General features: G+C 49.1%; 3 protein-coding genes across 9 annotated transcripts; 2 read left to right on the top strand and 1 right to left on the bottom strand.

Moving 5' to 3' along the window:
* Positions 1-2,806: 2,806 nt before the first annotated feature.
* Prr30 (proline rich 30) lies at positions 2,807-4,448 on the top strand. The gene has a single exon (XM_005322638.3). It carries the CDS (start codon positions 2,879-2,881, stop codon positions 4,100-4,102), a length of 1,224 nt encoding a protein of 407 aa, XP_005322695.1. The 5' UTR covers positions 2,807-2,878; the 3' UTR covers positions 4,103-4,448.
* Positions 4,449-5,447: 999 nt separating this feature from the next.
* Positions 5,448-9,300, top strand: Preb (prolactin regulatory element binding). Of its 4 annotated transcripts, XM_078029511.1 has the most exons (10): positions 5,678-5,819; positions 5,987-6,033; positions 6,473-6,662; positions 6,846-7,066; positions 7,233-7,313; positions 7,426-7,550; positions 7,723-7,896; positions 8,001-8,073; positions 8,248-8,407; positions 8,590-9,300. In XM_078029511.1, the coding sequence occupies exons 3-10, from the start codon at positions 6,554-6,556 to the stop codon at positions 8,682-8,684; spliced, it is 1,038 nt and encodes a 345-aa protein (XP_077885637.1). In that variant the 5' UTR covers positions 5,678-5,819; positions 5,987-6,033; positions 6,473-6,553; the 3' UTR covers positions 8,685-9,300. The 4 variants fall into 4 exon arrangements, with proteins under 4 accessions (XP_021580272.1, XP_013212860.1, XP_005322600.1 ...); XM_021724597.3 differs by lacking the exon at positions 5,987-6,033 and having other exon boundaries at positions 5,448-5,819; positions 8,526-8,659; XM_005322543.5 differs by lacking the exon at positions 5,987-6,033 and having other exon boundaries at positions 5,450-5,819.
* On the bottom strand, positions 9,252-18,440 carry Abhd1 (abhydrolase domain containing 1). 4 transcript variants are annotated; one of them, XM_005322542.4, is made up of 11 exons: positions 18,306-18,440; positions 15,243-15,347; positions 14,878-15,130; positions 11,460-11,620; positions 10,943-11,125; positions 10,721-10,766; positions 10,428-10,540; positions 10,128-10,301; positions 9,906-9,954; positions 9,649-9,814; positions 9,252-9,529 (listed from the first exon to the last, which is right to left on the bottom strand). In XM_005322542.4, exons 3-11 carry the CDS (start codon positions 14,989-14,991, stop codon positions 9,318-9,320), a joined length of 1,218 nt encoding a protein of 405 aa, XP_005322599.2. In that variant the 5' UTR covers positions 14,992-15,130; positions 15,243-15,347; positions 18,306-18,440; the 3' UTR covers positions 9,252-9,317. The 4 variants fall into 4 exon arrangements, with proteins under 4 accessions (XP_005322599.2, XP_021580273.2, XP_040127412.2 ...); XM_021724598.3 differs by having other exon boundaries at positions 10,943-11,158; XM_040271478.2 differs by lacking the exon at positions 10,943-11,125.
* Between the last annotated feature and the right edge of the window lie 2 nt (positions 18,441-18,442).

The raw sequence follows: 18,442 nt of genomic DNA on the forward strand, positions 1-18,442 counted from the left end.
ATCAAAGAATCTTTGTCAAGACCTAAATGTGAGAGCTAAAATTATAAAAAGCTTAGAAGAAAACAAAGCAAATCACTTAACCTTGGGTTAAGTGATAGTTTCTTAGATAAGACCCCAATGGCAAGAACAAAAAACAAAATAGATAAATTAGACTTCATCAAATTTAAAAACTTTTGTGAGTGGCTGGGTGATTCAGTGGTAGAGTGCTTGCCTAGCATATTTAATTTCTGGGTTTAATTTCAGGTACCACAAAATATAAAAATAATAAACCAAAATCTTAAAAAAATGTTCATCAAATGAGAAAGTAAAAAGATAACCCATTAAGAAAGTAAAAAGGACTCACAGAATTAGAAAAAATAATTGTAAATTGTATATCCGATTAGGGACCTGTATACAGAATATAGAAGAACCTTATAATTCAACAATAGGACAAAAAAAAACCTAAAAATAAGCAAAATATTTGAATATAAATAGCCCAGAAGCACATGAAAAGATAAGATTAGTCATTAGGAAAATGCAAATCAAAACCATAATATGATACCACTTCACACCCACTTGGATTGCTAAAATCAAAAGGACAGGCAATAATGTATGTTGATATTAGATCATTCATACTTTGCTAGTGGGATCAAAAAATATCACAGTCATTTTGGAAGATGGTTAGGTACCTTTCCTCATAATGTTAAATACAGCTTCACCATCTGACTCAGTCATTTTGTTTCTAGTTTTAGACTCAAAAAAACAAAAATACCTGTCCACACAAAATTTTTACAAGAATATTTATAGCAGTATTATTTGTGATTGCTAGAGTAGAAACAACAAATGTATACAAACAATGCATGATCTATCCATTCAAAGAAATATTATTTGACAATAAAAGAAGTAAAGTAATTACACATAATACAACATAAACAAACCTTTCAAACATGCTAAACGAAAGAAGCCAGACAGAAAAGTTTGCTTATATAAAATATCTTGAATATGCAAATCCATAGGAACAGAAAGTAGCTTTGGGGCTTCCAGGAGCTGAGGACAGTAAGAAATAGTGACTATTAATGGATATGGGATTTCTTTGGGGGTGGGGAATAAAGATGTTCTAAAATTAGATTGTGACAATGGTTGTAAAATCCTGAGACTATGCTAGAATACACTGAATTGCATGTGTTAAATGGATGGATACTATGTGAATGACATCTAAATAAAGGTGTAAATTAAATATTTTTAAATGATTTTTTTAGTTATATGTGTACACAATATCTTCAAATGAGAAAGTTACATGTGTACACAATATCTTCAAATGTTTGTTTTTATGCAGTGCTGAAGATTGAACCCAGTGCCTCACATGTGCGAAGCAAATTCTCTGTCACTGAGCCACAACCCCAGCCCTGAAATGGTTTTTAAAACATAGAATAAGTAGATCCTAGAGGGGGAAAGATATGGAGTATGAGCCACTCCTCAGAAAGCAAAGGAAAATAGAAAGTAGAAGGGAGGGCTCCTCCCAGATAGTCTCTAGGTGGGGAGAACAATTAATCAGATAGTTTCTAGGTGGGGAGAACAATTAATCGAGGAAGTGGCGAAAGGGGTAAAGTATATGGGCAGGGAGGGGTTTCGGGGGTGGAGTGTAAAGGGGAAACTGAGTACACCAAAAAATTTTGCCTGCTTAACACTTTTTGTCAGGGGTCAGCCTTTGCATGATCTCTGAGAGAGAAGAGCCCAGAGTTTTGAGGAGAGGATTCTATGACGTCAGCATCTGACCTTTGTGACATAGGCATTTGATACCAGGCAGAACTATCCCTAGGGAATGGGGCCTCTAGCTCCCATTGGGGGCGGCAACGCCGCCCCTTAGACAAAGTCCCAGTCTCCCAGAGGCTTTTACCAGCTGGCCCCAGTGCTGCTGCTGCTGGGCGTGGTAAGCCATCTCAGCCAGGGCCAGGCTGAGCTAAAGGACATCAGCATTAGGGGCGACCAGCGGTCAGGAGAACCAGATTGTCAGGAAACCAGGATGCTTACAGAATCTCTGAGTCAGGATTAGGAGGACAAAACCCTGTAACCAGAAGACCTCTGCCTGTCTGAAGGAGGACTGAGGGCAACATTCAGACAGAATTCTGGGTGAGTTTAAGGTGACAGATGCTGGAGGCAGAGGAAGGTGTGTTGGTCTTTCACCATTTGATAACTCTTATCTCTCTCCCAGGTCCCCTCTTTGCTGAAGTGTCTTGTGAAACAGCCCAGAGGAATCCTCATTGGTAAGAACTCAAGAGAACCAGAATACCCTCCACTCAGTTCCCATCCCCAAAGTCTCCTTCTCCAACTCCACCCCTCTCTCTCTCTCCTCCCTCATCTTTTCCTCCCAATTTCTTACCTCCTGGGAGTATTTTGTCAGTTCTTCCAACTCTAAAGGGGACAAAGACTTAGGGACTTGGTAAGTCCAGCCTGAAGCTTGGCCCCGCAACTTTCTTTCACCAGATGCAGAGCCAGAAATGGACCAATACCCCATATCATGGGCTCTGTCTCCTTCTCTGCAGATCCTATGAGCTGTGTCTTCCTCTGCTCCATCCAGAGAGTCACCGCTGCCCCTCAGTTCCCAAAAGGCAGCTCTGATTTCTCATTCCCATACATCCCTCGTCAATGGCTGACTGCAAAGAAGTGAGAAGCCAAGCTTAAACCTAGGCTCCCCGCTGAGCACCTCGAGAGCCCGGTGCCAGAGGGCTCCGTGTCTCCTCCTGCTGCCAATGCCCACAGCAACATCAGGCCGGAGCCACACTGCACACAGAAGGCTTCCTTGATTCTCAGCCACAACTAGCCTCAGAGACCCTTGTCCTGATTCTGCTAGGTCTCTGTCCTTGGTCTTGTGGCCCCAGTCCCTATTGGATTCAAGGCAATGTTGCCTCAAAATAAGGACCAGGTGCTGCAACAGAACGCAGTGCCCCCTGGGCGCCCCCCGCAGGGCCTTCCTCAACTTGTGGACTCCTCTACCCTAACCCTAGAGCCTCTCTCTCCCTACCCACCTTTCTCCTCTTCCACACAGTCCTATCTCCCTTTCTCCCCTTCTCCACTGTCCCCTAGTCCTGGCCTCCATTCCTACTCTTCTGAGTCAAATTCTGACTTTGCTCCACACCCCTACTCCTCTCCCCTCCCAAGTTCCCCCACTTTCTTTCACCAGAGCTACGGCACTATTGCCTTTCCACAGTCCTCCTCCCCGTCCAACCAACAGCTCTACCCATCTCCTCCTCTGACCCGCTCCTCCTCTCCTTCCCAGCCACACAACTCTCCCCGCTCCGGTTATCAGACTCCTTCCTGCCAGCAAGACCTACCTAGCTCCACGCTCACTTCCCCCAGCCTACCTTCTCCAGGGGTCCACTCTAACAAGCAGACATGGCACTGGCCTCAGTACAGGGAAACCAAGTCCCCTGGGGTGGTGGGAGGATGCGTGGCAAGCGAGAAGGACCCTGCAGAGTTCAGGGACCCAGGGGCCCTGGCCCAGGCCCTGGTGGTCCACCTGGGCCACCGCCGCATCGCCCACGACCTGCGGCTTCTGCTTCTGCAGCGCCTGTGGCTAGGCAAAACAGGCCAGGCCCCAGTTGTGGAGTATCCCGTATGCCTGGTGTGCCTGCGACTCCGCGGTCCCTCTTGCCCCAAAACCAAGTACAGGACTGGACCCCGGCTGCTTGCATTCCCCCAGCTACTGCCCTGTGCACAGGGCCAGGAATCTGGGCCACTCCGTATAGGCATCGGCTTTGGCCTCCGCCTGCCTCAGGGCCAGGCCAGGGCCTTGCATCTGTTGCCAGAAAAAAGGCGGGAAGAAGTAGGGCTTCAGGGCAAGGCCACTCAGGCTCCTCCGCATCAAGCACCAGCAGCCCAGACCCCAGCAGCTCAGCGGCTCAGAGCCCCAGCGGCTCAGAATCAGGCAAATTCAGTCCCAGGCACACCCTCGCAGGCCGGGAGCCACAGGTCTGCAGGCCTCCCATCTCCAAGATCCACCTGGTGTTCGGGGCCTCCACCTCAGGCACCAAAACAGGCCACTGCTTCCCTGAAGCCCAAGCTGCCTCCTGTCCCAAAGAGGCCTTCCTCTCCAGAGCCTGTTCTCCAAAAGTCACAATCCTAGTTCCAGAACTGCGGAGGCTCCCTGGAGCACCCCCTCAAACCCCCACCCTACCCACCAGGTCCCAGATCTCGGGGAGCCCCCGAGACACCCTGAAGGGCTGGTTGACTGGAGGTCAGGTCTGTTCTCCTGCCCTGAACCCTGGAAACCCCTTATGGAGTTTGCTGTCTCCTGGCTGAAGAGGACCCAAGGCACCTAAAGCCCCATTCAGCCTTCAGTGTATCCAATAAAGCCTGACCCTGAGAAACTTATATTTGTGTCCTGAGCTCAAAGAATGGGTGGCTGCAGCTACAGGGGTGCCAGTTCCCTACAAGGCCAGGGTAGGAAGCAGGGATGTCAAAAGAAATAGAAGGGCCAAGGACAACAGGTGTCCTATCCCAGGTGGGGAAGGGACCCAAAAGTCCCTAGGTCCTGAGATGCACAAGGGCTAGGTCAGGCCCTTCACACTTTTAATTCAACTCTGTGGAACCAGACACTGGTATCCTCACAGATGAAGTCACCAAGCCCATTCCACTTGGGCCTCTGAGGATGCAACTGCCCATTTCTCTTGGCCGGGAAGGGCATTCCTAAAGCTCATTCGCAGGGGGAGCACAGGGATCCTGACATAGATGAAAAAACGAAGGCACTCTCAGAAGGGTGGGGTGTCAGGCAAGGAAGACACCGTCCAGGGAACCAAGCTGTCCCCAAGACACCGTCCAGGGAACCAAGCTGTCCCCAAGTCTGTTAGGGTACACCTTCACTGCAGAAGTGCAAATGAGAAGCCCAGAGAAAGGGAATCGAAGACTCTGCCAACCATAGGACAAGGTAAGGATGGAGAACAGTTTCCACACATTAGGAGGTAAGTGAATCTATTTTTTAATATTATTTAGTAATCGGCGTGTACAGCATCTTTGTTGGTATGTGGTGCTGAGGATCGAACCCGGGCCGCACGCATGCCAGGCGAGCGCGCCACCGCTTGAGCCACATCCCCAGCCCCGTGAATCTGGGATTTGAAGCCAGGTTCGTTTCAAGTCCATCTCGCCTCAAAGAGGCAAGAGCCGCAGGCGGTCTCCAGCCTGTGCGCTTGGACTAATCACGTCCTCCCTGGTGTAATAGATAAAGACTGCATGTATGAGTCGGTGGATCACTACTCAGGTGAAGAGTCGTAATTGGAGGATTTGTTTATGAAAGGCTTATTGACCCTCGGTAGCCTCTTCCAGGCCCGCCTCCGCTGCTTCCCGCGCCCAGAACAAAGATGGCGGGTCTGTGGTCACCACAAGCGGTGAACCCGATCCGAGTCGGAATTCCGCTGCTGTAGCCCAGCGGCCCGCTAGTGCTGACGCGTACCGACGTTGTGCGCCTGCGCAGAGAAAGCCGCGGGTAGGGGCGCCTGCGCAGTGCGCGTCTTCGAGCTAGAGTCAGACCCGAGTGGAGATAGCTGCTGGTGGGTGGTTAGAGTTGTCGCAACCCGGCGTGTGTGAAAGGGATCGGGAGTCCTCCCGCCAGCGACCGATCTAAGTTCAGCAGCGGCCGGGGAAGTAGCCGAAGTGCGGACGCGGCATGTCCTCGGTGCCTCGGGGCTGACAGTGAACGCGCGGCGGGCGGGATGGGCCGTCGCCGGGCTCCAGAGCTTTACCGGGCCCCGTTCCCGTTGTACGCGCTTCAGGTCGACCCCAGCGCGGGCCTGCTCATCGCTGCGGGCGGAGGAGGCGCTGCCAAGACCGGCATAAAGAATGGAGTGGTGAGAGCGCGAGGCCAGTAGGACCGGGTCACACCGCGGGCTGGGGACAATTCCGGGGCCGCAGGGGTGGCCCGCACCCCAGCTTCGGGTCCTGCCCATTTACGGTGGGAAAACCCGGCAGACCGGGAACCCCCGTGCGAATTTCAACCGAGAATTTTACTCAGCAGGCGGTTGAGAGACTCGGAAGGAGAAGTAAAAGCTGCACACCCGCCGGGTAGGCAGGAATGCCTAAGCTACACCTTGCGAACAGCTCCAGGGGTCTTATCCGGGCTTTTTCTTGTTGATCTGCCCTGTAGCAGGCTCCAGCGCTGCTGTTGGCCCTTAGGCTACCTAGGTTCCCTCTGTATTTGTATGTGTGTGTGAACCCAAGGTCTTGTGCCTGCGAGGCAAGCACCCTACCAACTGAGCTATATCCCCAGCCCGGGTTCCTTCACTTTTTGGAGTTCCACCCTGTTTATCTGTAAACTGGAGATAATTATCCCAGCCTGCTTGCTATACAAATTTGGAAAGCCCCCCAAAAAAGATAAACAGCGCGAAAAACCCTGTGAATTAGAAAGTGCAGTGATCAAAAAGGGTAAGAACTAAGAGAAGTTTGCCTTGCATGTGCTCCGTGCACCCCTGAACTTTGCCCATCCTTGTTCCCTCTCTCATAGCACTTTCTGCAGCTAGAACAAATTAATGGGCGCCTAAGCGCTTCCCTGCTGCACTCCCATGACACGGAGACACGGGCTACCATGAACTTGGCACTGGCGGGTGATATCCTTGCTGCAGGGCAGGATGCCCAATGTCAGCTCCTGCGTTTCCGGGTCCATAAGCAGAAAGACAACAAGGCAGAGAAGGCAGGTGAGGAGCTTTGGGAAAAGGGTTAAATGAATAAGATCATTTTCATCTTTTTCTTTTAAAGAAGTGAAATTGCAAATAAGGTCATGTTAGCAGCTAGAAGCTGCAGAAATCCTTGCCATATAGAGAGCGACCAATTCTATTTAATACAGAGGGCTGGATCCTGGCAAGCTGTTTGTGTTGCAGGTTCCAAGGAGCAAGGGCTTCGACAAAGGAAGGGGGCAACCCCAGAAGAGAAGAAATCAGGAGCTGAAACCCATCCTGAGGGGGGAGAGCTCAAGGTTGAGAATTTGCAGGCAGTGCAGACAAACTTCGGCTCTGATCCACTGCAGAAAGTTGTGTGTTTCAACCATGATAACACCCTGCTTGCCACTGGAGGAACAGATGGCTTTGTTCGTGTCTGGAAGGTGTGACTTTGGGGGTTTAGGGAAGATGAATGGTAGTTGCAACAAGACCAAAATTGTAATAATCTGAATGAGTTCTGGGAAACTTGTGAGTGGCCATTGAAGAAGAGGGGTGAGGATCATAGTGCTCTTGCTATCTGGCCTAATCAGATTGGTGGCTTGGCTGCAGGTACCCAGCCTGGAGAAAGTTCTGGAGTTCAAAGCCCATGAAGGGGATATTGAAGACCTGGCTTTGGGGCCTGATGGCAAGGTGAGGTGGAGTGTGGGAAGGGGATGTAGAAAGGAGTAAGGAAGTGCTTATACTGTTTGCACAGGAAGTAGATCCCTAACTAGCCATCTCTGGAATCTTTATTCCTAACTAGTTGGTAACTGTAGGCTGGGACCTTAAGGCCTCTGTGTGGCAGAAAGATCAGCTACTGATGCAGCTGCACTGGCAAGAAAATGGACCCACCTTTTCTAACACGCCTTACCGCTATCAGGCTTGCAGGTATGAAGACCCTGACAGTGGCTAAAAGAGGCATAGCCTAGCTATGGTGGGGGAGAGGTGGAGGAACTGTGGCCTTGCCAGGTGTTAACATCCAGCATGATTAGGGACAGGAGTGTACAAACCTCTGAAGAGGAAGACCGAGGAACTGAATAGTCCCTTGCCTGGCTCCTAGGTTTGGGCAGGTTCCAGACCAGCCTTCTGGGCTGCGGCTGTTCACAGTGCAGATCCCCCACAAGCGGCTGCGCCAGCCCCCACCTTGCTACCTCACAGCCTGGGATGGTTCTTCCTTCTTGCCTCTTCGTACCAAGCCCTGTGGCAATGAAGTCATCTCCTGCCTCAGTGTCAGGTATGAGACAGTGGTGGCTTGGCTGGGCAGAGGGGTCCTGGGGGAGTTTGGGAACAGTCCTGCCTGAGTTCCTGAAGATAATGAACTTTTGTTGTTTGTTACAGTGAATCGGGCACCTTCCTAGGCCTGGGTACGGTCACTGGCTCTGTAGCCATCTACATAGCTTTCTCTCTTCAGGTAATGGGTGGACATTGGCATAGCCCTGTGAGAAGACTGTTGGCTACTCTACCCTGAGTGCCAGAAGGGATCTGGCCCATCCATAGGGGAAGCCTGGTGGGGGTGGGCAGAATGTCTCCCAGAGGGAACGCTTCTAACTGGGCTTTCCCTCACTATTTTTCTTCCTGTCTTCAGCGCCTCTATTACATGAGGGAGGCCCATGGCATTGTGGTTACAGATGTGGCCTTCCTACCTGAGAAGGGTCGTGGTCCAGAACTTCTCGGGTCCCATGAAACTGCCCTGTTCTCTGTGGCTGTGGACAGTCGTTGCCAGTTGCACCTGTTGCCCTCAAGGCGTGAGTCATTGGGGGTTTGGGTTCCTATCCCACCTTTAGCTGTAGCAGAAACTCACCCACGGAGAATAGCTGCTTGTTTGCTTTGTTTATAGCCATCCATTTGCCTCCTCCTTAACAGGTTGAAGGTTTTGGTCTTCAGTCTCTGAAGCCCCTTTGCTCATTTCTCTCACCTCCACCCACAGGGAGTGTTCCTGTGTGGCTGCTGCTCCTGTTATGTGTCGGGCTTATTGTTGTGACCATCCTGCTGCTCCAGAGTGCCTTTCCAGGTTTCCTTTAGCCTCTTTAGCCCCTGGGAATCAGGGGCCTGGACACTGCCACCTTCAAGAGCAGAATAGAGGCCTGGACTCTTATTACTCCACTTGGATCCATAGTTGAAGCTGCCTCTGATGAGACTGATGGGCCCTGCTTGCCCTTCTCTGTTAAAGCTTGGTTGTGGCCCTGTGTGATTCTGGGTCCTGGGAGCCCTGGATTCATCACCTGTGGGTCCACCCAAGACACTAATGTCTAAAACCTGGACCATAAATACTACCTGCCTCCTTCCCTCTGTCTATCAGAGGCTCCAGTGTTGAGCTTGTCCTCCTCCAGGAACATGTGAAGATGCTGAAGACCCTGGAGGTACTGCCGTCCTTCTCCCCTCACAGCCTTCAAATGATAACCCTGGTCTTTGTTGAGACAAGGACTGGACTGGCACCTACTATTAAGGCAGGAAAGGGCAAAAAGAAGACTCAGGTGGCAACCTCTGAGTTCAGGTGGGTAGTGCCAAGCCAACCAGGCTAAACAAGCAGTAAGTTCCTGGATGGTCTACCCCGGCCTTGAAGAAAGGGAAAAATGAACCTCAGCCCAGTAGGCAAGACGAGTTGATATTTAATAAACAAGGGAAGATTGAACTGAGATCCCAAATGTACTCTTGTCAGCTCTTTATGTCCCCAGAAGGTGGGAGTGCCTTTAGGTCAATCAGCTCTGCTGGATGCTGGAAGATGGCGCTGGCGTACTGATGCAAGAGGCGGTTCATGTAGCAGTGCTGCCAAGGCAGCAGCCCTTCCATGAAACCGATGTGGCCACCCCGAGCTGTGATGAGTAGTGCAACCTGGGGAGAGCGCTGGGCAGCCTGTAGGGGTAAGGCTGGGAGGGAGTCAGAAAAGAGGTTAGGGACCTGGTATTTAATGAGAATTCAGTTTTTCTACCTGTACCGCATGGTCTACTTTCTCTGAGGTTAAGGTTTCATGATTCAAACTACTCACCATGGACTGGGGAGAAGGGGTCATCTGCTGCATTGAGGCAGAGCACAGGGATCTGGATGGCATTGACCTTGGTTCTTGGGCTTGATGCTTGGTAATAGTCATCACAGTCTTTATACCCAAAGGCTATAGATGTGTAGCGCTCATCAAGCTGGCGGATTGTGCGGGCCTATGTGGTAGGGGCAGGAGGGGCTAAGATAACAGAAGAGGAAGACAGTGGTAGAGTAATATTGGGGCTGAGGATGGTTGAAAGATTATACCTGTAGCACAAAGTCTACATCCACCACGTTTTCAATTGTCCTTCTATTTCTGGAAAAGAGTATAATCACTGTTTATCTTGACTCCTGCTTATGGCCCAAAGCCTTTAGCCTATTGTACTATCTCACACATGAGAAAGCCTAGGTAAGAACTGACCAAGTATTGGGAAAGCCTGGCACATCTGCTGTCCTGCCCTCTCTTCTGCTCCCTCCTACCCTCCCTACCTGTTCACAAACTGGCAGAGCCCAGCAGTGAGGGGCCCATTGAAGAGCAGTGAGTTGAGGGGGGTCTCCAAGGAGTGAGAGGTCTCAAAGGAATCCCAGCATGCAGATAGAGTCAGTCCTGCCACTAATCCCGCAGCCTTCCCAGTTCGTGCCAGGTAGTTCAGCACCAGTATCCTGCAGGATTGGACAAGGGGCCATGAAAGAAGGTTTGCACGAGTGAGTTGGGATGGAGAAAGAAAGGACATGGAGGTGGAAAGAAGGGAAGACTGGGCCTTTGACTTAAGCCCAGGCAACCATTACCCTCCAAAAGAGATGCCCACAGCCAGCAATGGAGCTTGGGGGTAGCGGCGCTTTATGAGGTTCACAACTGTCTCTAGATCTTCAGTATTGCTGGCACAATATGCCCTGTGGGTCTAAGGGCAAATGGGATTATTGGACAGGGAGGGAGGAGACTAGAAGGTAGCAAAATGGAAGGGCTTAGGAGGTGGTGGGGAAAGGGAGGAAGGGTAGGTAGGCAGGAGGATAGGGCCCCAGGGCCAAGTGTCTCAAAAGGGAGCAGATACAGAGCCATCATGGGGAAGGAGGGTACTCACCAGCAGTTCTTCCCCACGGCAGCCCCGGTTATTAAATACGACAGCTCTGGGGGCATACATAGGTACATCAACCAAACCTTCCCCTTTTGATCCCCTCCCCTTTTGATAGTCTTCAAAGAGACTGTTAAGACTCCCTTCCTAAAGCTCTCCATCAGGATTGGACTGACTTCTCCCTATTATAATTTCTCAGGCTCCCCAACTCCTGAACTGTACCATCCTTACCTGTAGCCGTCCCTTAAAGCTTGGCTTGCCAGGTGTAAAATGTATGTCTCTTGGCTACTGCCACTGATGCCAGGAAGCAGCAACACAATGGGCTGGGTGGCAGGATCAGAGTAGTGACTGCTGGTGGGCTGCACTGCCCAGTCTAGCATGAACTGGCCTCCATCTGGAGTTTGGAGGACTTCACTGTGGTTTGGAAGAGATGGGCACACAAAGATACTACTAGGGATTTGATGTACTTCAAAAGTTCATCCCCTGCCTCACTGATACGTCTAAAAGTTTCCCACTAGCATCATTTGAAGGTATGCTTATGTAAAAACTAAGACTGACCAGAATGGGGCATGAGATTGAATATTACCTTGTGGTGTGCAATCAGAGAGCCCTTCCATTTACTCAATCTCACTGTGCTCTCAACACACTGAGGTAAATGGAGCAAAGATTACCTTCACTTTAAAAGAGGTAGATAGGTTTCCCCTAGGGACTTGCAGCTTCATGTCCACCCCATTCTGTCCCTTCTTACCTCTGGTAAGGGACTAGGGGCTGAGACTGTAGGAGGACTCGAAAGATGGTTTGTAGCCGTCCCTCAAAACACCACAGTGTGGGGTAGAAAATTTCCTTAGTGATTGGACAGTGTTGCTCCAGGAAGGCCAGAAACTGGGGTCCAGCCACCAGGCGAGGCCTCTGTAATCACATAGCAAAATCTTCCTTGATTTTTGCCCCATAATCTTCCTTGATTTTGCCCCAAGCTTGTGAGGCACCTAGCACCAGGAGGTGAGTAACCATTCTCCCCAGAGATCAGCCTAGAGGACCCTGCTTTGTCAAGTGACTTATCTACCACATCTTAGTCACGAATGGCCATGAACAGTCAGCCAGAATTCCACAGAACCCCAGTCCTGGAGTGTCATCTCTCCCAAATTGACCCTAAACTGAGAGCTGCTGCAGCTGAGTGCTGACTGCCTTGCTCAGCCTATCCCTGCTCCCAACCCACTTGGGAGACAGCAGGTAATATAAAGCTGATCCCCTGCAGGAAGAGCTGGGGTTGTGAGTAGGGGCTGAAAAAATGTAGCACCATTGGCAGTCTTTTCCTTGCTGTCTTCTTCCTGAGGTGCCCTCTGGTCACAGGCCCCTCTGGATTTTAGTACCTCATCTGCATATTCCTGTTGTTCCTAATGTCTCTGCTCACTGTTGAAGGGCTTCTTTCTTCAGGGCACCTACTATTAGACCTTTCTTTACAGAAAGAACAGTCTTCATGTAAATAAATATTTTTATTCATGCCAGCCAGGACAAAGGGCGCAGCAATGGGCAAACAGGGGCAGATGAGATTAGTGGGTACTGACCTAACTTTCGCTTTCCCTGCTTGGTTCAGAATAGGCATCAAGTGAATGAAGGCCCAGCCACATAGAAAGCTTAAGAAGGAGTATGTGGAACAGGCAAAAGGCCTCAGCCTCAGTAACAGAAATTGCATTTCGGAGGAACTTGCTCAGATTCCTCTCTTTTCTTACAATCCAGATGCTCAAAAGGGACTGGGCAAATGATAAGATAAACCAGAGAGGTCAAGTTAATAGTGTGACTTTTGGGAGATATGACTTGGACCCTGCTCCTTAAACCCTGGAATAAAAGTAATGACTCACAGGGTGCTAAATGCACTAGTTTAAACCAACCTTATGAGATAAGATATAAGTGAAGAAGTTATGATTCTCAAAGGTCATCTGGTTTACCCAGTCACATAGCAAACAAGAGGCAAGGCAGAATTAATAATTATGGTATCAGTAATACTTGTAGGTAAAATCTGGAGTGCTCATTATGTTCTAGGCATTGTGCTAATAAGCACTTTACATGATTTTATTTTATGATTGTCATAATGGTTCTTTAAGCTCTATGATCCCTCTCGGTGAACAGTCTGAAAGTCAAATAACTTGTCAGAAGTCAAACTTGGGGCACTTGACCACTGAGCCACATCCCCAGCCCTGTTTTGTATTTTTATTTAGAGACAGGGTCTCACTGAGTTGCTTAGTGCCTCAATTTTGCTGAGGCTGTCTTTGAACTCTCGGTTCTCCTGCCTCAGCCTCCTGAGCTGCTGGGATTACAGGCATGCTCCTGGATCAAACAACAGCTTTGTGTCAGAGCTGAAGATTCAAATCCAAGATGTTCTGACTCTAGAACTGAGCCATTTAGTCACTGTACTATATTACCTCCTAATTGCCAAGATTTTGAGTTGCTATCAACTTATTAAATCCTCACACAGCTCAGTAGTAGAGAACAAGACCAACAAATTAGTTTACAGGCTTGACTTATGTGAGTCAGCCTCTTGATCTCTAGCAAAATGTTTCTTGACTCAATCCTAGTAATATGCCATTGGCTGCTGTGGATAAATCAGTAATAATCCATTACCATGCTGGACAGCCTAAATTCCATGTCCTCGGGCTCTCCAGAATGGTACTTTCCTTGCTTCAGTATCTGGAAGTCAAGAAAGGGTTTGGAGTATAGAGTAGGGACTCTGCTGTGTGGCTGGATGCAAGCAAAGAAAAATGTTTTATTTGGCTGGGGATGTGGCTCAAGCCGTGGCGCGCTCGCCTGGCATGCATGCAGCCCGGGTTCGATCCTCAGCACCACATACAAACAAAGATGTTGTACCAGCTGATAACTAAGTAATAAATATTAAAAATTCTCTCTCTCTCTCTCTACCTCTCTCTCTCTTTAAAAAAAAGAAAGAAAGAAAGAAAAATATTTTATTCAGGATAGGTCTGATCTGACCATCTTTCCAAATCTGCTGTATAAGGTGAGGCTTAACAGTATTGTGAGACTGTGGGATTTTAAACTGTTTTTATTAAGGAAGGCTTATTATTATTATCCATGGTGAGGATCAAGTCCAGGGCCTCAAGCATGCTAAGAACACACACTCTACCACTGATCTACACATCCAGCCCAAACTTATAGTGTCTTGAAATGTTGCTCAGGCTGGTCTGAACTCTTGAGCTAAAGCAATCCTCCTGCCTCAGTCCTAGCCCCAACAGCTGTGACAACAGGTGCAAGAGCCACAGGGCCCAGCTCCTATAGGCCTTTTATTTACATTTGTGTGTGTGTGTGTGGGGGGTTATTGGGGATTGAACCCAAATGAGGCACAAGACCTTTCCCACTGAGCCACATCCCCAATCCTTTTTTAATTTGAGTCAGGGTCTCACTAAATTTCTTAGGGCCTCACTAATTTGCTGAGACTAGCCTGGAATTTGTGATTCTCCTGCCTCAGCCTCCTAAGCCACTGGGATTACAGATGAGCACCACCACACCAGGCTCCTATAGGCCTCTTTTAAGGACTTGAATCGATAGGTTTCTTGTTGAGACTCAGCTAGCTGAAACAGATTTTTAATGAAGATCAAAAGATTTTTCTGTACTTATCAAATTTCAGTAAGAAAATCCCCAAACTGATCAAAATCAGCCTCTTTATACTTTTTCATCACACTATATGTGGAGAACTTAATACAGGGCTGAATGTACATAGACAGCTAAGGTTATCCATCAGGTCTGACAGCCCTCAAAGGAAGGGAGCCTTTATTGGGCTGATGGAGCTGGTCCTGGGATTGCCTACAAACCACAGGCCTGTTTCCATCATTCAGTGCTGCTAATGAGAAAACTGCTAGACCACCTAAAAAGGAAAGCGGAGTGTGCACGTCTCTTTTGACACTTCGGGATGTCTTTCACCCTGCCTTTCCCCAAATGCCTGTCCACATGGTGCCCAGCCGGATCAGCTGGCATGGGAGAATGCAGAGAATCTAGGGAGGCAAAGAACTGACTCTCCATTAAGTGATAAAGGCAAATTTCACCTGAGGCACGAGACCTAACCATCAAAGTTTTCACAAAAGGCTCGAATTCCGGTTGGAAGTGGCTCCCTACACCGAGTACCCCAAACCCACCGTTCAGAGCGCTGGGCTCGCACCCACCTGGAGCACACACGCCCAATAGTAGCCCAAGTAGAGGGCAACGCCAAGAGCCAAAAGCAGAGAGAATGTCTCTGTCCATGTGCCGTTCTGGTAGCTCAGGGAGAAACTCAGCATCTTGAGTAGGGAGCTCCCAACTCCCAAGCTCCCGACCGGCTCCAGATCCTGAACCTTGACTCTTCCGCTCGCAGTTCGGCGTCGGCCCCGCCCCTTTCACACCATTGGTCGGTCTTCAAAGACCCGCCTCCCGCCTGTGCTGGGAATGGAGCGACGAGAGAAGGTGCCAGGGCGCTGAGCGAGCTGCGTAGCCGCCCTCACTGAGGCAGCACCAATGACTTGCCAATGGCCTCCGGCCCCCTCTTCCTTACCTCCCAAGTCCCCTTCGCGGTTACAAGCGTGCAGCTCAAGGACAAGCAGCCTCTCCCACGGCTGCCATCTTGTGAGCCATCTCCGGCTCCTTCCTCAAACTTCCCCTGCAACAGCAAAATCAAACATCCTGGTCAGAACTTTCCAATTACTCAATCACACTCTGGGCACAGCCATTCTTGTGGGATATTCTGCCCTGCCATGCAGAGTATATTCACAGTGACCTTCATACACAGGGTACAACCACTGTACAACTGTGACAACCCCAAACTGTTACGCGCTCCGGGTTCTGATGCTCAGTGGTGGCAATCCAAATCCCAGGTTAATGTCATTCCTGCAGTGTCACTCTGTTGTCTCATACAATCCCTGCCAATAGTAGTCATATAAAAGATACTTTATTCATCATTCACTCTGTACCAGGCACTGGATATAGATATCCCAAGGATTCTGATCCTGTCTTCATTGGGATAGAGTAATAAGGAACATAGAAGAGCTATGATTTTCTACCTTGATTGCAGATGAGAATCACTTGGGAGTTGTATAAACTGTCAGTGCCCATATCCCACCTCTGATAGAGTTGATCTGAAGAACATCTCAGGTATCAATGCGATTCGAATATGTCCTCAGGGTTGAACCTCTACTACAGGGAGTGATGCTAGAAAAAGGAAGTACTTGCTGCCATAGTGGCACTGAGGAGGGTGCCCAAGCTTCATTGGGGGGGGGGGACAAAAAAATGAATAGGAGTTACCCAGGCAAGTGGGAGGTGGGAGTGCTAGCTCCAGGATAAGTGAGAGACTTCTTTTTTTTTTTTTTTTAACTTTTTTTTTGAGAGAGAGAGAGAGAGAGAGAGAGAGAGAGAGAGAGAGAACTTTAATATTTATTGTTTTAGTTTTCGGCAGACACAACATCTTTATTTGTATGTGGTGCTGAGGATCGAACCTGGGCCGCACGCATGCCAGGCGAGCACGCCAGGCGAGCACGCTACCGCTTGAGCCACATCCCCAGCCCAAATAAGTAGGTTCTTACTTACAAATGGAAATTAGAGATTTGCTAGTCATTAGCATTTAGATGATTCATTAGTTTACAGGGTTGCTAGAACAAAGTATTGTAAACAACAGAAACTACTGTCCTAACACTTTTGGATGCTAGAAGTCAAGATCAAGATGTCAACACAGTTGATCCTCCTGAAGGCTGTGAGGATCTGTTCCATGCATGTCTTTCCCCTAGCTTCTGGTGGTTTACCCACAATCCTTAGTGTTCCTTGGCTTGTAGAAGCATTACCTGCATCTCTATCTCCATTTTCATGTAGGTTTGTCTTAGTCTCTATGGGCTGCTATAACAAAATACCACAAACTGGGGAAATTTATAAGCAACAGAAATTTATTTCTCACAATTCTGGAGGCTGAAAAATCCAAGATCAAAGTGCCAACATGTTCAGTGTCTGGTAATGGTCTGTTCTTCAAATATAGTGCCTGGGGCTGGTGTTGTGGCTCAGTGGTAGAGTGCTCGCCTAGCATGTGAGGCCCTGGGTTCAATCCTCAGCAAGACATAAAGGGGCTGGGATTGTGGTTCAGTGGTAGAGTGCTCTCCTAGCACGGGTGGGATCCGGGTTTGATCCTCAGCACCACATAAAAAAAATAAAGGCATTGTGTTGTGTCCATCTGTACCTAAAAAAAATAAATATTAAAAAAAATATATAGAGAGAGAGTGCCACCTACTTGACCTCACAGTGCAGAAAAGACAGAAGGGGCTGGGGATGTGGCTCAGTGGTTAAGTGCCCCTGAATTCAATCTCTGATACCAATAAAGGAGGGGGGGGTGTGGGGTGTGCAGCAAGAACTGCAGAAGGGGAACTCTGAAGCCCCATTCCCATTTTTTGGTAGGGCAGTTTAACCCATTGCCTTGAGCATGTTAGGCAAGTGCTCTGCCTCTGACCTACACCCTCAACCCTTTTTGTTTTATATTGAGACAGGGTCTCCCTAAGTTGCCAGGTTGATCTCAAACTTGTGATCCTCCTTCCTCAGCCTCCCAAGTTGTAGAATTATAGGTGTGTGCCACCACACCCACTGACCTCATCTTAATTAATTACATGGGCAAGGACCCTATTCCCAATTAAGGCACATTTTGAGGTACTAGGAGTTAATTTCAACATATAAATTTTTGGAAGACACAACTGAACCCATAACAGAGATGATGAAAGTTATGTTAGCCATAAACATTGAACAGATGGGGTATGAAATGCCCAGAGAGGGAGGGAGGGAGGGAGGGAGGGAGGGAGGAGTGGATATTGTGAACCAAGGAGGCAGTGGCCATCAAGACTCCCCATAGGAAGGATGACAGGTGAGAATGGCTTGCTGCTGTCATGACTGCTGATGGAAGGTCTGCTGGAGAGGGGGAAGCTGAAGATCAAGACATGAGGTCATTTAAAGAACTAAGTCTTTGGGTCAGTGGGTGAGGATGCAGTGCAGAACCTAGGTAGAGGGACTGGCCACTAGGACAAAAGCAGGTGACAACCTCATTTTGATCACAAAGCTACAGCCACACAATTGCAATGCTGCCACCACGGCCCTTGTGGTGATAGTTTCTCCTGACAACCCCACCTGACCCTCCCCTCATTCCTCAGTTACACAGTGACACCTTCACTGGAAACAGCAGTCGCATGCAGCTCAGTGTCATTTGAACATCATTAACAATTCCGGAAGAGTTCACCCAGATACCTTTATACATATAGTGCTTGAATCTCATACTATCACACACCTAGAAGATCAAGCACACGTTGGCCATACTCTCTCAAGCCCATTCCACACTGGACACAGACACAAAATATCCCCACTATGTCAAGTTCCTCATACCCATGGCCGCATACACCAGTCACAATCACACATGAAAGGAGTAAATTATTCCATTCTATTTTGTCACATACATCTGCATCTCCCAAGCAGAGCCACTTGCACCCATGGCATGACCACAGTTAAACCCTCTCATAGTACCAGCCTTGCCCTCTGTCTGCCTCTCTAGGTGTGTGTGTGTGTGTGTGTGTGTGTGTGTCACACACACCAGCCTCACCAGTCTGTTGGTCTCAGTGACACCGGTACCCCGCCCCTTCCTCCCGCGGGATCGCAGGGCTCCGTGGACCGGGGGGGCAGGGGAGGCGGGCGGGGCGCTGCTGGCGCTGCTCCGGACTCTGCCCGGCCCTGGGCGGC

This window comes from Ictidomys tridecemlineatus, chromosome 12, assembly GCF_052094955.1.
Source record: "Ictidomys tridecemlineatus isolate mIctTri1 chromosome 12, mIctTri1.hap1, whole genome shotgun sequence".
Taxonomy (NCBI): Eukaryota; Metazoa; Chordata; class Mammalia; order Rodentia; family Sciuridae; genus Ictidomys; species Ictidomys tridecemlineatus.